Source organism: Moschus berezovskii, chromosome 2, assembly GCF_049115385.1.
Source record: "Moschus berezovskii isolate FMDL1 chromosome 2, NW_MosBer_1.0, whole genome shotgun sequence".
Classification (NCBI taxonomy): Eukaryota; Metazoa; Chordata; class Mammalia; order Artiodactyla; family Moschidae; genus Moschus; species Moschus berezovskii.
The window spans coordinates 8,827,820-8,843,673 of record NC_142461.1 but is presented as its reverse complement, the minus strand read 5'-3'; the positions used below and the strand labels follow the sequence as shown (position 1 = coordinate 8,843,673).

General features: G+C 51.5%; 1 protein-coding gene across 2 annotated transcripts in view; it reads right to left on the bottom strand.

Moving 5' to 3' along the window:
• MAN1C1 (mannosidase alpha class 1C member 1) overlaps window positions 1-3,391 on the bottom strand; it is a 155,652-nt gene extending 152,261 nt beyond the window's left edge. Inside the window, exon 1 of one of the 2 annotated variants that reach the window (XM_088843616.1) lies at window positions 3,275-3,391. Coding sequence is in view for 1 of the 2 variants with exons in the window: in XM_055398634.2 (XP_055254609.2) it covers window positions 1,107-1,646 (540 nt within the window). In the remaining variant the exon portion in view is untranslated. Of the gene's footprint in view, window positions 1-1,106; window positions 1,649-3,274 lie in introns of those variants that run through there. The other variant, XM_055398634.2, reaches the window with a different exon arrangement.
• Between the last annotated feature and the right edge of the window lie 12,463 nt (window positions 3,392-15,854).

Below are 15,854 nucleotides of genomic sequence, written 5' to 3'. Positions count from 1 at the left end.
AAGCAGTCCTTTCCTTCTGGGTCCACGGGGACAGGGGAGCATCTTCTCGATTCTAGGGAGGAGACCCTGGGCCACTGCTTGCCCACAGCCCCCTCGTGGTCCGGGGGTGTCACTGCAGCCCCCTCTGCAGTGCTGGGCAAAATCCTCACACAGGCGGCTCCAACAGCAGGCAGCTCTAACAGTGGTTGAGCAGAACATTTAGTTATCAGTGGCGGTTTGGCAACTGTCTCCAAGCCACTGTGAGGCTGCATTTGCTTTTGGTGTCTTAAACTAGGACTCAGATTCAGACTCAAAGTGATCCATCTAACCCCTCTCTGGTACAATCCCTACAGGAAACCAGTCCAAGACCTGCTTCATTAAGCCAATAACCTCAGAGCTTCTGTATCATTACCACTACCTTATTGATCACTGCTCCTTGTATCACATGCAATTATGTACAATTGTTCCGAAGCTCAATAGAAACAGTTAGCAAGAATGCAGGACATCTTCTGGCTTGTGGGTTGCTGGCTAGATTACAAAACACTTGCAGGACCTCAAGTATCCCCCAAACTCTGGATTTCCAGGTAGCAGATCCTAAAGGGGCTTAGGAGATGTCTTGACTTAAGGACTCACAGTGAGAAAGAACATGGCCCTTGGCCCCTTCGAACAGAAAGGGTAGCCATTAATGAACCCCACTCCTGTATTCTTGCCTTGAGGCTCCCCTGGACAGAGGAGCCTGGTGGGCTACAGTCCATGGGGTCGAAAAGAGTTGACGCCTGAAGCGACTGAGCACGCATGCATGCATGCAGCAACTCCACAGAAATCTTATTAGCATCTCCAAAAGGGAGGGAGCAAGGCCCACCTGGGCTCAGGACTGGACTGGAAAGACCAGAATTCGGGGGTGAGGGAGAGTTGGTCTAGGGCTTTAGCTACCATCTATCAGGAATGCGGACGGTTAACTGAACCCAGCACTGGAAAAGTGTGCAGGAAGCAGTGAAGGTGGGAAGTTTGGAGGAGGGCCTTGAGCAGGTCAGGGAGCCCGGGAGTGACTGGGGGTGAGCGAGGATGGATGGAAGCACAAGAGCGTCTTTTAAAATATTCTGTGGGAGGAGGAGGAGAGTCCTTACCTCCTTGATTTTCTCCCGCTGGGTTTGAACTAGGCTCTGGGGCTCCTTACTCCTGTCGGCCCTAGTCCCCAGGACCGGGTGTCGGAGGCGGCTCCGGAATGCCTTGAAGTCAAAGCTAGAGAGGACGCTCCCCTCCTGGGGTCTGAGGGCCGTGGCGCTGCCGCCCCGGGCCGCCGTGGCCTCCTCCCGGGGTCCGGTGGGGTGCGTGCGGCGCAGCCACCCTTTTCTGCGCCGGGAACTGGCTTGGCTGCCGGGGTCATCCTCGCCCGGGGCTGGAGCCGCGGGGGCCGGGTTGGGAGGCGACTCCTGTCCGCGGGCCCGCGGGTGACTGGCGACTTGGGCCACCGCCTCCAGGCCGGGCTGCTGGGTCCGAGGGGCCAGGAAGAGGCGCTTGAGGCGAGAGGAGTTGGGCAGCAGGAACAGGGCCCCGAAGCACAGGGTGACCAGGCCGGAGAGGAAGAGGAGGAAGACGAACTTCTGCGGCAGCCGCAGCCCCCACGGGGAGGCCGGGACGAAGCCGGGCACTTTCCTCACGAGCATCGTGACCCGGCACCGGCCTGGGGCTCGCTCAGCTCCGGCCGAGCTCCTGAGGTCTCCGGAGTCCAGGCACTTGTCAGCAGCTGGGCTCGGCGAGGGGAGGTCGTCGAGGACGCGCCGCCCGGGGTCGGGTCCCTGAGAGTTTCGCCCTTTGGGGGGGGCTTGTTCCCGAAGTTCAGGGAGTTTGGAGACAGTCCTCCCGCGCCGGGACAGGGGGAGCGGCGGCGGCGGCGGCGGCCTCGGCGGGGCCCGGGCGAGCGAGGCAGGAAGGCTCGGGGCCCGGGCCCGCGAGGGTCGACCGCGCGCCGCAGCCTTCCCTCCGGCCGCCGCGCCGCCCCTCCTCGCCGCGGCCGGAGCCCGCGGGGCCCGCGCCCCTTCCCGCGCTGCGGCTGCCGCCGGAGCCCGTCACATGCCGTCCGCAGCGCCCAGGCTTGTCCTCGCGGAGGGGCGCCCACAGGCCTCGGCCCCGAGCCGAGCCGCCCTCAGCAACCCCCCACCACCCCGGCCCAAAGTTTTAGCCTTAGAAGCAGTTTCCAGAAGGGGTCGACTCCCGGGGGCCGGGGGGCGACGCGGCCGGGCTGTCAGTGGCGCTCCGAGAGCGCGCTGGAGCGTCCGGGTCGCGACAGCGCGGGGGCTTTGGCTATCGGGACACGTCCACAACTTTGCTCCGCCGCGGGGCGGGCGCCGGGGAGCTGGGGGTGGTGGTGGTGAGGCACTTCTGAGCCAGGCGAGGCAGGATGGGGGGGCTTCAGACGGGACCCCGGGAGCGGAGGGATGCCTGAGCCGGGTCCGGAGCGCAGTGCCGTTCGCCACCAGCCGCGGCGGGGGCGGCTGCAGCTGCGCTGGGGAAGGGGCGAGCGGGGGGAGTGCGGGCTCCCGCCCCGCCAACTCTCGGTAGGGCTCCGGGTTCCCGCTGGGATCACCTGTTCCCGGTGCCCGCCGGCTCCGCGGAGCGCGCAGTCCCGGCTGCGCCTCCCCCGCTGCAGCTGGCTTCCTCGCCGCGGCCGCTCCAGACGGGCCGCCACCGCCGCCGCAGGCTGAGCCGCCGCCGCCGAGCCTGCGCCCCACCACGCGCGCACACACCGCCCGGACGCCCCCGCCGCCGCCGCAGCTCGGGCTTTCACGGAGGCAGCGCCCGCGGCCCCGCCTCCCGCCGGGCCCGCCCTCGGGCCCCGCCCACTGCGCGCGCCCGGCCGTCCGCCCCCGCCGCGGCGCCGCAGCCGGGCCAGTTGGCCTGGCGACCCGGGGTGGGGAGTGCGCGGGGGCCTAAGCCCGAGTCCGGGAGAGGGCCCGGGACTCCAAGCCACGCCCCCTCCCTCCGCGGGCCGGCGCCGCCGCGCACACGCCCCCCCAGCCCACCGGCACCAATGGTCCAGCTGCGCGGGGTTGGCGAGGGCGGGGGCGGAGAGCGCCGCGAGGTCATTGGCTGCCTCGCAGGGATCCCCGTTGGGCCGCGGTCCCCCATTGGTTAGTGCCCAGCATTAGCCGGACTGGGCGCGACCGAGACAGCCCCCACCGCCGCCCCGCTTCTTGCCGCCACCCGCGCGGCTCAGGCTGTTGCTCCCCTGGAGCGGGCAGGGGGCCCGGCCGGTCTGCTCGGGCTCTGGCGGCCGTTCGGTAACCTCACTCACCCGCTCAGTGTGAGTCCAGAATTGGCAGGGAGCCGGGAGCTTGCCCGGGGGTCCCAGAGCTTCCCCGGGGAGGCGTGGAGGTGCTGCTGTGGCCGGCTGTGAGGAAGGGCTGGCTGAAGCCCCCCGCCAGGGAGCTGTGGCCGCGGTTGGGCTGGGTTCAGGAGGGTTTCCACCGGACGCCGCCCGCCCTCGCCCCCGCACCGGCAGACCACAGCTCTGCCTTCCCTTTCTCATGGCCCGAAACCAGGCCGGGGCCCCTGGGTGGGGCAGGGAGAGACGCTAACCTAACCGCAGCGGAGCGTAGGGCAAGGAAGGAGAAGGAGCCTTGGTCGTGTGCGTAGAAGACCACACACATCATGTGACACGCGTACCCAGATGCCTGCGTGTGTTTATGTGCACGTGTGTGCTTCTGTGCCTAGATGCAGATGCACTCGGAGATTACATGTGGGTGTGTACCTGCACACAAACTTACGCTTAATTTAGGTAGAAGTGATTTACCGAAGATCATGTAGACGTATATGCATATTATACATGTACTGATTTACATATTAGTATGAACAGTGACACGTACACACGTACCCACATGATACTTACACAACAGGTCCAAGAAACACACACGTGTTCACACTACCAGACATAGAGACACAGGTGTCTCCACCCCAAGGCCCTCACCCTTTCCTCCCTCGTATTAAACCTAACCCAAGGCAAAGAAACACTGTGCTGTGTGGGTCTTTCATGCAAAACACTTTATAGAGACAAATAACAGCAGAGGGAGAGACAAATTAAGAGGTGTAATAGGCAAGAGGGAAAATATCCGCTTTCAGCTGCAATTTAAAATGAAATGCAGCGTTGATGAGACAGAAAATACTGCAGGGAGGCCTTTCCAACAGAAGCGACCCAGGCGGGCTCTCATCTCGTAAATCTTGCTTCTTCCCTGAGGCCTGTTACCGGTGGGCCTCTGACATCCTTCTGCTTCTGGCCAGGCCACTGACAGCAGCCCCTCCCCTGATGTTTAAATGCCTTTGGCATGTCAGTTTCTTTCCGTTGAAAATAAAAGATTGCTCTGGGTAACAGGTGCAAATATTTTGGTCACTGGAGATACATAGTCTCTCCCCACCCTACAAGCACACCCAACTTAAAAATGTGAAATGCCAGTTGAGGTGTTTCAGTCTCTCATGAGTTTGACTGGCAGGAGTCAGGTGCCTGGAACCAGCTGTGAACATCAGAGACAAGTGTGTGGTCCATTTGGATGCAGGAGCCCAGAGATCTGGCCAGGCTTTTGCGACTCTCCAATGCCCAAGCATCTACCTACTGGGACCCACCTTGGGCGGAGGGAGACTTGTCTTTGGAGAACCAGACAGGAAGGCAGCAGGCACTGGAGGCACCCCACAGGACAGCACATGGAGAGTGCAGGGGAAGTCACTGCTCAGTCCCCTGAGAAGGGAGGGCCCAGGAGAAGGGTCGGAGGGCCGGCAGAGTCTCAGAAGGCTATTTGAACTAGAGCCTCACTGTAATTGTGACACAGTGACTAATCTTTGGTGTGCTGGTGAGCTGGGGTAGAAAGTGAGGTTGCAACAGGATTCTCCAGAGAGCCTACCAAAAGAAAGAAACCAGAGCCGGGGGGACAAGTCCATTTCAAACCGTTGTCGTGTTGGTGATTTCATGACGTTAGTGATCCCAGAACTTTCTATAATCTCCCTAGCAAGCTGGCTGAGGACCCATCTGGAGGTCCCATTCCACCCCCGTATCCCTAACCCCTGCAGACCTCACGCATATTATGGCTCTTCTCTCACTGGATTTGCGCTATTGATATGCTGTCCCACAGCAGAGTTAGTTCCTCACAGCGGGGACCATGCGTGGCATGTTCACCTCTCTAACTGCCCTAAGTCTTAACTACAATATCTGGCACATGAGTGCTTTGTTTGTTGTAATGAATGCATAGGTGTGGGAGTGGATGCCCATTTCACAGATGAGGAAACTAACGCTGAGGGAAGAGAATAATAACGAACCAACATTTTCAATGTGCTGAATACATGTTGCTTCATTTACTTTCAGAACATTCTAATGAGGTAGATATTATTAACAAGCTCATTTTACAAATAAGAATACTAAGGCTAGAGAGAGATTTAGGATAAGTTTAAAAATACCTTTCTCAATTCAATTCAGAAACTCAAGTGGGACTGGGAACAGAAATATCATTTTAAAATCTACTCTGTCAACAAATATTTATTGAAATTAGATTCTCGGTATTGCACTAGTCTCAGGTTGGTCACAGATGAGAAAAGCATAGTCCCAATTATTATGGATTCATTCTCAGTAAAGAGCTATTTACTGAACACCTACTGTGTGCCAGGGGCTGGGGAAAACAGCCCTAAATAAGGCAGATGTGAAGCCTGACTTCAGGGAGCTTCTTGTCTAAGAGGCAACAGGAACCAGTTCAGCATCAGGAAGAGAATCACCATGCACTGGCTCCTGTGCTGTCTGCTTTGCTCTCATCCTGTCTGCTCTCACAATGACTGTTTCTGAAGTAGGCATTGAGGTCCCAGCTTCAGAGATGGGGAAACTCAGGCTCAGGGATGTGACGTGACTTGTCCACACAGGGAAAAAATTGCAAATATAAGAGAAAACCACATTCATCCAATGCTGGGATCTATGCTCTTCCTGTTAATAATACTAATAGTAACTAAGCTTAATGGGGCACATACTATGTGCCAAACCCTTAAAATCACACAGAGATTTTAAGGGTCTTACCCGATGTCACACAGCTGGGAAGTGGCAGTAGAGAGATTTGAACCCAGTTGGTCAGGCTCCAGAGCCCTTACGTCTTTCAGAGTCTTGCTTCCCTTTACAGTGCCAAGAGAGCAGGTGCTGTAGGAAGTCAGAGCTGGGAAGGAACATTGGCCTCAGGCAGAATTTTCACAGGCTTGTTGGGAGGATTGTATGAGTTCACTCAGCCATTCAGTGAGTATGTATCAGGTACCTGCTATGTTCCAGGCAATATACTAGGCTTTAGCGAAATAATGAGGAGCAAAGATGGATACATTGTTCTCATGATGGAGATTACAGTCCTAAGGGGGAGAGGAGTTTAAATAAAGAATCTCCCAAATAAATCTGCAAGCTGAGATAAAAGTGAGCGATGCTGCTCCAAGGATGACAGATCTGGACCTAGAGTGGGTTTGAGGGAGAAGTGGTGAGGGAAGACGTCCTCTCAGTGGGATTACCTAAGCCAGGAGAGAGGGTGAGAACACCGAGCTGACGGGACAACACACGCACAAGTCTTGGGGTGGACAGAATATGCTAACTTTTGAGAACAGACTAGTCAGGATGTCTGGAGCAGAGAGAGTGAAAGGGAAAGACAGGAAGCATCACCGAATGATTCAGGGCAGGGGTAGGAATGTGTGTGGGGGGTGGATTCCGATTAACATTTACAAAGGCTACTGTAGCTGGACTGGGAAAACAGAATGGAAGGCAGGAGTGGATGGAGTGCGTGCCTTTCAGAGGATATTGCAATCATCCATGGCGGCTTGGATTGGGAAAGTGGGAGATGGACAGGCCCAGAGGATCCAAATCGTACTCAGAATCCAGAACTGAGAGGACTTGGTGAAGGCTTGAGATTGGACTTGGATAGATAAGGAGATGGCTGCAAGGATTCCCAGGTCTCTAACTTGCCAGGGGACAGAGGTACTTGTTGGGATGGGAGCAGTGAATTTTGCTGTAAGAGGCTTTGCATCTGCTCACTGAGAAGCTTCTATGCAGTTGGTGCAGAATCTGAATCTCATAAGGTCATTGTATGTGTTAGTCGCTCAGTCGTGTTCCACTCTTCAATTCCATGGATTAGAACCCACCAGGCTCCCCTGTCCGTGGAATTCTCCAGGCAAGAATACTGGAGAGGGTTGCCATTTCCTTCTCCAGGAGATGTTCCCGGCCCAGGGATTGAGTCGATCTCCCGCATTGCGGGCAGATTCTTAGAGATAAAGCTAAGTTGAGCCAAGAAACAACCATCGGGCAGCTTCCTTAATGGCCTCCAGACAAATTCAACTTGAGCGAGACAGGCACTGATGTCTGAGGGGCTGCTGGGTATTGGGTGAGAGCACACCAGGTTGGTCCAGAGATGAAAGTGCCTGCAGCTGTCTCAGGCTCTCCTGCAGGCTGCAGATCCTCGCTGTGCAGGGGGTGGCCAATTTCAGGGTCACAGAGCCAGAGCATCTATTCTCACACTCATGAAGCTTTCCTTTCAATGCTTCTTTCTTGAGTTCCCAGTCCTGAGGTGGCCCAGTCAGCCAGTCAGAAGCAAGGGCTCTCAACGGGGAGCAATTTTGCACCCAGGGAACACTGACCATGTTTGGAGATAATTGTGGTCGTCACAACTGGGGGAGGCGTGCTGCTGGAATCTAGTGGGTCAAAGTCAAGGATGCTATCAGACATCTTCCAATGCACAAGATAGTGCCCCCTCCCCCCAGATTGCCCAGTCCCAGTGTCAGCTGTGCCAAGGGTGAGAAACTTTGGTTTAAAACCAAGGCTTTGAGAAAAAAAAAAACCAAGGCTTTGAAGTCAGAGATGCCTGGGTTTGAATCCTAGCTTTGCCACACATTAGCTGGTTGTTCTTGGACAACAACTTATCTGGCCTCCCTGAGCCTCAAGGTCTCCATCTGTCAAGTGGGGTGAATAGTAACACAGACCTCAGAAAGACGATGTGAGGATTACTTGTGATAACTGGTCAAAAAGAGCCTGAAGCAAATGTCACGCTCATGAGCAGATTCCGGGTTGAACTTCTTTTTGATCTACCTCCCAAACTGAGTCCTTGGTATGCTAGACAAGGGAAAGCAGGGTGGTAGGAACGCTGACCCTGGGGCTTCCCTGGTGGGCCAGTGGTTAAGAATCTGCCTTCCAAGAAAGAGGACATGGATTCAATCCCTGGTCGGGGAACTAAGATCCCACATGCTGTGGGGCAGCTAAGCCCACGTGCTGCGCTGGAGAAGCCCACATGCCACAACCGCTGAACCTGCACCGTCTCGAGTTCGGGCACTGCAGTGAGCAGCCCACATGCCAAAGCGAAGACCCAGTGCAGCCAAAATAATTAAAAAAAGAAAAAGTGAAAAGAACAAGGACCCTGGAGTCAGAGCACCCGCCTGGACTCCATCTCCTACCAGCAGCAAGATGCTGGGAAAACTGCTCATCTCTTGAAGCAGCCGTTTCCTCATCTGTGAAATGGGGATGATCACACAGGGTGGTTATGGGGACCAAAGGAGCTAATTGTTGTACATATGTTAGTACAGAGTCTGGTACATAGTGAGCACTGGATAAATGGGAACCAACGTTAGGAAAGAATTAGTGCTGCTGCATTTCCCAGTAGCAAACAAGCTAGGGAGCAAACTGAAACTTTGTAATGCAAAGTTTCCAGAGAAGTTCCGATTTCAAATACTCTGTCCATGGCCCTGTGAGGACTCTCCTTTGTCAGACTGTACACACCGATGTTCGTTTCAAAAAATACGGCCTCTACCCGGATTATAATAATAGTGCTATTGATGCAGTCCTCTTGTACCAAGCACTGCTCAGGCCACCCCCTCCTCTCCAGGAGTTTCTAGATCTCCCAGCTCAAAGGAAGAATGCTGCACACGTGAAATCTGAGGATCAACATGCCTGTAAGTAATTTGCAGTTAGAGGCAGAGCAGAGGTTGGCTCTTGTCAGTACTTGAGAATCCCAGCTGAGGCCACTTCCACACATATAATAAGGGTTCTTCTTACTTTCACAGCCCTGGGTTACATTTACCTCACTGATGTTGTGAGGGTTAAATGAAATAATCCATGTTAATGTCTTAGCAGAGTGCCTGACATATCGCAGGATCTAAATGTTAGTTATTCTTATTTATGTACTGGCACTTTTAAAGGGAAGGTAAAATAAATATCTTTGAATCTCATTAAAGTACACTCCCAAAAGTGTACACTCCTAAGCTTTCTAAAAGCTAGAAATGAAACACAATCTTTAAAATGTCACCCTGGCATAATTTGGTCATCTGGTTCTACTTACTAATATCAGGGAACCTTTATGTTTTGTTTAATGTGTGTGTGTATCAGTTTCTCAATGTCCACAGGTGACTGGATTTCCAGATTCTACGCAGGGTGTCAAACTGTCTGTCCCTCTGGGATTAGGAATGTAAGCACAGCAAAGGAAACTCTAAGCAAGGTGAGAAGACAGCCTTCAGAATGGGAGAAAATAATAGCAAATGAAGCAACTGATAAAGGATTAATCTCCAAATTATACAAGCAGCTCCTGCAGCTTAATTCCAGAAAACTAAGTGACCCAATCAAAAAATGGGCCAAAGAACTAAACAGACATTTCTCCAAAGAAGACATAAAGATGGCTAATAAACACATGAAAAAATGCTCAACATCCCTCATCATCAGAGAAATGCAAATCAAAACCACAATGAGATACCATTTCACACCAGTCAGAATGGCTGCTATCCAAAAGTCTACATGCAATAAGTGCTGGAGAGGGTGTGGAGAGAAGGGAACCCTCTTACACTGTTGGTGGGAATGCAAACTAGTACAGCCACTATGGAGAACAGTGTGGAGATTCCTCAGAAAACTGGAAATAGAACTGCCATATGATCCAGCGATCGCACTCCTGGGCATACACACCGAGGAAACCAGAATTGAAAGAGACACATGTACTCCAATGTTCATTGCAGCACTGTTTATAATAGCCAGGACATGGAAGCAACCTAGATGTCCATCTGCAGATGAATGGATAAGAAAGCTTTGGTACATATACACAATGGAGTATTTCTCAGCCATCAAAAAGAATGCATTTGAATCAGTTTTAATGAGATGGATGAAATTGGAGCCAATTATACAGAGTGAAGTAAGCCAGAAAGAAGAACATCAATACCGTATATTAACGCATATATATGGAATTTAGAAAAATGGTAACCTGAACCCTGTATAAGAGACTGCAAAAGAGACATAGGCATTTAGAACAGTCTTTGGGACTCTGTGGGAGAGGGTGAAGGTGGAATGATTGGGGAGAATGGAATTGTAGCATGTATATTATCATAAGTGACCAGTCCAGGTTCGACGTATAAATTTTCCTCTGTTCAAAAAAAAAAAAAAAATAAAACTTATTCCAAAAAAAAAAGAAAAAAGGAATGTAAGCAGGAATTGTTGGGACCACAGGAACCAAACAAACAATCGTGGGGAGTTCCCTCATAACCTTATCCATTATGTCATTCAAATGATTTCTAGAGCCAGGCCAGTAAGCCAGAGTGGCACAGCAACGTCAGAGTTACAGCCTTGAGTCTCATAGACCCGCATGTGAGCCCAAGTCCTGCCGAGGTCACCGGGGGCCATGCAACCTTGAGTGGTCGTCTCATCTGTGTGAGCCTCAGATTCCTTGGCTATAAAATAGCAATGAAAATAGTACTAAATTCAGTATATGTCAAATGTTAGTATTAAAAGAAACAAAAGCAAGTTCAGTTCAGTCCAGTCGCTCAGTCGTGTCCAACTCTTTGCGACCCCATGAACCACAGCACGCCAGGCCTCCCTGTCCATCACCAACTCCCGGAGTCCACCCAAACCCACATCCATCAAGTCGGTGATGCCATCCAACCATCTCATCCTCTGTCGTCCCCTTCTCCTCCTGCTCTCAATCTTTCCCAGCATCAGGGTCTTTTCAAATGAATCAGCTCTTCACATCAGGTGGCCAAAGTATTGGAGTTTCAGCTTCAACATCAGTCCTTCCAATGAACACCCAGGATTGATCTCCTTTAGGATGGACTGGTTGGATCTCCTTGCAGTCCAAGGGACTCTCAAGAGTCTTCTCCAACACCACAGTTCAAAAGCATCAATTCTTCGGCAATCAGCTTTCTTTATGGTCCAACTCTCACATCCATACATGACCACTGGAAAAACCATAGCCTTGACTAGATGGACCTTTGTTGGCATAGTAATGTTTCTGCTTTTTAATATGCTGTCTAGGTTGGTCATAACGTTCCTTCCAAGGAGTAAGTGTCTTTTAATTTCATGGCTATAGTCATCATCTGCAGTGATCTTGGAGCCCAGAAAAATAGTCAGCCACTGTTTCCACTGTTTACCCATCTGCTTCCCATGAAGTGATGGGACCACAAGTTAGCAGGGTGGAAAAGTGAAAGAGAAGAAAGATTGGGGTTTGATGCAGAAGTTCCATTAATTATCTTACTTGTCCCAATTCCGAGCTCTGCCATTTGACTCACCTCTCTGAGCCAGTTTCTTCATCCTTAAAAGTGGGGCCCATAAAACCCCCACGGGCTTCCCAGGTGGCTCAGTGGTAGAGAATCTGCCTGCCAATGCAGGAGACACAGGAGACCTGGGTTCGATCCCTGGGTTGGGAAGATCCCCTGGAGGAGGAAATGGTGACCCACTCCAGTATTCTTGCCTGGAGAATCCCATGGACAGAGGAGCCTAACCGGCTACAGTCCATGGGGTCGTAGAGTCAAGATATGACTGAAGTGACTTAGCACACACACATAATACCCTACATGAGATAACCAGTGGGAAAGCACTTTGCTAGTGACAAAGCAGAAAAGACATGCTTGTGGTTATGACCCAATTTGAGAAAGAATTTTCACCATCTCATTAGTATTTATTGAACCTCAACAATAATTTTAAAAAAATCTGTGAGGCTGTCTGAACTTTTCTATTCCATTCTACTTTTTTACTATCATTTAATTCTGTATGTTCTAAAGAAAGATAAAAAGCTGGTAGAAACAAGCTTACCATGTCCATCAAGGATTGCCGGAGCTCTGCCTCTGGGCACAGGGCAGGATCGTCCTGCCCCCTTGTGGTTAAGTGAAGCCATGTGACTGGTTCTGGCCAATGAGCTGTGAGCAGAAGCAACAGGTGTCACTTCTAGGCCAGGACATTTAATTATCAGTGCCATGCCCTCCAGAGCGCTGGCTTTCCCTCTAGCAAGGTGACTGACAGGGATCAAGGCAGCAGCTGCTCCATCAGCCAGAGTCCCTGTGTGACTATAATGTGCAGAACCTTCTGCACATCTGCTTTGGCTGCCCTGGCATGGAGCTAAGATGAGAAATTGACAGGTGTTGTGTTGAGCCGCTGAGACCACAGGGCTTTGAAAACATTTTTAACTTCAAGAGATGTTTCAGGTTAATTTTCACAATATATTTTATTTAATCCCATATATACAAAACAGTATCATTTCCGTTATTATTTTAAAAATCAGTCATGAAATAGGCTACATTCTTTTTTACATGCCAAATCTTCATGATCCAGAGTGTGTTTTACTTTTATGGCACACCTCTGTTCAGAAGAGCCACATTTCAGATGCAGCCACAAGCCCCATGTGGCTAGTAGCTACTGGAGTGGACAGCACAGCCATAATGGCTAATGACCCGAATTTTGAAGCACACTGTTCTAAGGTGCCTGAATACATAAATCTTTACCCCCATTAAGACGATCTTTGGAAAAGGAAATCCAGTGTCTCATAAAATAGATTGTAGCCAGATTTTAGACCCCCTTTCCCTCATTTAGCCTGCAGTCGGGGACTTTTCCTTCTAGGATAACTAATGCCATTTGGTTTCCATTAGCTAATTCACTCCCTCCTACTCTTCCTCAAAGAAAAAAAGGGGGGAAGTGTTTTCCAGTGGCCCAGTTTAAAAGTAAAGAGAAAACTACAGCTTTTTGAGATGTTCTCAGCACCCACGACTGAAGCGACTTAGCAGCAGCAGCAGCAGCAGCACCCACAGTATTCTAAGAGTAGACTCATTAAACCCCAGGTGGAGGTGAGGGTAGAGGAGCAGCTGATGCACTTTTTTCTTTTCCACAGGAGGTGACATGGAGGCTTCAAGGTCAAGAGGAATTGCGGGGGTCAGGGAGAGGTGGGAGGCTGGTGAGACTAAGGCATTAGAACTTGATCTCATACCCTGGGGTAGACAGGATCCCTTTTGACTCTGGATGTTGACTTGGGACCTATACTCAATGATCGAGGGTAAATGTTAATTCTTTTTTTAAAAATTAATTTATTATTATGTGTATGTTGTTGTTATACTGCACCCATTGCTTACAAAATTGACTTCTTCAGTTTCCCAATATGTCAGGAGCATTTTTCCATGAAATTAAATATTCTTCAACCTCATCATTCTGACAGCCAGATATGATTTTTTAAATTTTAAAGTGAAAGTCTCTCAGTTGTGTCCGACTCTTTGTGACCCCATGAACTGGGAATTCTCCAGGCCAGAATACTGGAGTGGGTAGCCTTTCCCTTCTCCAGGAGATCTTCCCAACCCAGGAGTCAAACCCAGGTCTCCCACATTGCAGGCGGATTCTTTACCAGCTGAGTCACAAGGGAAGCCCATTTATTTTTTAAATGGGTAGACCATAATTTATCTACCCAATCTGCTGCTGTTGGACATTAAGGTCATTCCAATTGTTAATTGTGTTTATCACCCTTATCATCCCTCGGCTCCTCCAGAAGGTACAGTCAGAGGACATGTCTAGATGGAGGAAGGTGTGATCATTCCATGGCATCCTTCCGGCAAACTGGGGTTTTGCCACATAAGATGCCAACTTCTGGTGGAAGCGGTGAGGGCACAGCCTTCTCTGAGAGCTGCCAGGAGAGCTGTGTGGGGTGAAAAGAATGTTGGAGACGGAGGCTGTGGGTAGAACCAGGTCCTGCCACTTATGAGCTCTGTGGACCTCTTCTCTGAGCCTCTGAGAATGAGAACAGTGATACTGGCCCTTTGGTGGTGTCGTGAAGATTAAATTACACTATGCTGCTGCTGCTGCTGCTGCTAAGTCGCTTCAGTCGTGTTCGACTCTGTGTGACCCCATAGACGGCAGCCCACCAGGCTCCGCCGTCCCTGGGATTCTCCAGGCAAGAACACTAGAGTGGGTTGCCATTTGCTTCTCCAATGCATGAAAGTGAAATTGCTCAGTTGTGTCCGACTCTTCGAGACCCCATGGACTGCAGCCTACCAGGCTCCTCCGTCCATGGGCTTTTCCAGGCAAGAGTACTGGAGTGGGTTGCCATTGCCTTCTCCAAAATTACACTATGAGTTCTGGCTAAATAAGGCAGATTGAGCACACACACATAGCCCTGCTCCATCCTGACCCTCTGCTAACACAAAGGCAAAGGGATCTTTTTTTCTTTGAAGGTGTGAAACCACAAGGATAATTAGCACAGAAGAAGAAATGACAGGAACAAAATTTGGAAGGCAGAAAAACCAGATTAGTGGGTTGTAACTTGGGGCAGCCAAGAACCTTGAACCTTAAACTGCCTGTGGAGAAAAGCTGGAGGTAACTTACACACAGAGCCCCCGCAAGGCTGTGATTACCTACAGGGGCCACGGGGAGGAGGGGCTGGGAACAGGAGAGTGGGGTGGGCCCCTGCTCCTCTGTGCCTTCCCCTGCACCCAGGTACTGCTGCTGAGAGCCTGGGGGCGGATGGGAGAGAGCCTGTCCCTCGCATGGGCACACACAGCCCACTTGATGCCAGACCCCCAGTGCCCATAGTAGGGGGAGGGTGGCGGGCACAGAAACCTAGCAGAAAGTGTCTGTCCTGGGACGGGGACTCTGCAGGAGGCAGTAGAAAGGCCAGGTGGCCGTGGAGAGTTAGGGTGAGCAAGGAGCCTGGCGCAGGAACATTTGCTCCAACCACCCAACTTAGACAGGGACCCTGAGGGGCCTCTGTTCCAGTGGCTAGGACTTTGTGCTTCCAGTGCAGAGGGTCCAGGTTTTATCCCTGGCCCGAGAACTAAGATCCCATATGCTGCACAGCATGGCCCACAACTTTTTTTTAAATGAGGGCCCTGAGGCCTGAGAAGACAGATCCTGGCCCCAAACCCATATGCTTTAGCCTGTCCCTGTCGCCTTCCCGGCCCCTGCTCTCTACGTGCTTCCCTTTCTCCACCCAGGCAGACAGTGGCCTCCTCCGGGCCCCACTCCAGATAGGGGGTGGCCTGCTCAGCCCAGAGGTGGGCCCAGGATCCCCAGTTTGGGACCCTCCGGCTCCCCCATCAGGCCATCCCCCACCCCCTGGCAGCACTACGCCCCTTTCCAGGAAATCACCACTGAATTCTATTCTCAGAAAGTCCTCCTCCCAACTGGATGTCAAAAAATGTGCTAGCTTATGCGGCTCCAACCCTTGCAGAGGCAAATGTACTTCCTGAACTATCTGAAAAGAAACAAGGTTCCAAAGATCAAAGGACTGCAGCTGTAACAGGGGAAACCTCGGTAGTGGGGCCAATCAACTGGACAAAGGAGGCTGCTAGATCGCACCTGCAGATGGTCAGTGTTCCCCCCACATAAAAAATGTCAAATGTGCTGAAGGCAGTAGGTGGGAAAAGGTCTTCCTGGACCTGTCTGCTCTCCTGGAGTCAACTGTCCTTGGCAGAAACATGAAAAGATCGTGCTCTCATGGGACAGGGGCCAGGGTATTTCAATGTCATGATTTAGCAAATAAAAATACAGGAGGTCCCATTACATTTGAATTTCAGATAAGTAACAAATGATATTTACTATAAATATGTCCCACAGAATCATTTTGGACTTGCATATACTAACAGATTGTTTGCTGATTTATCTA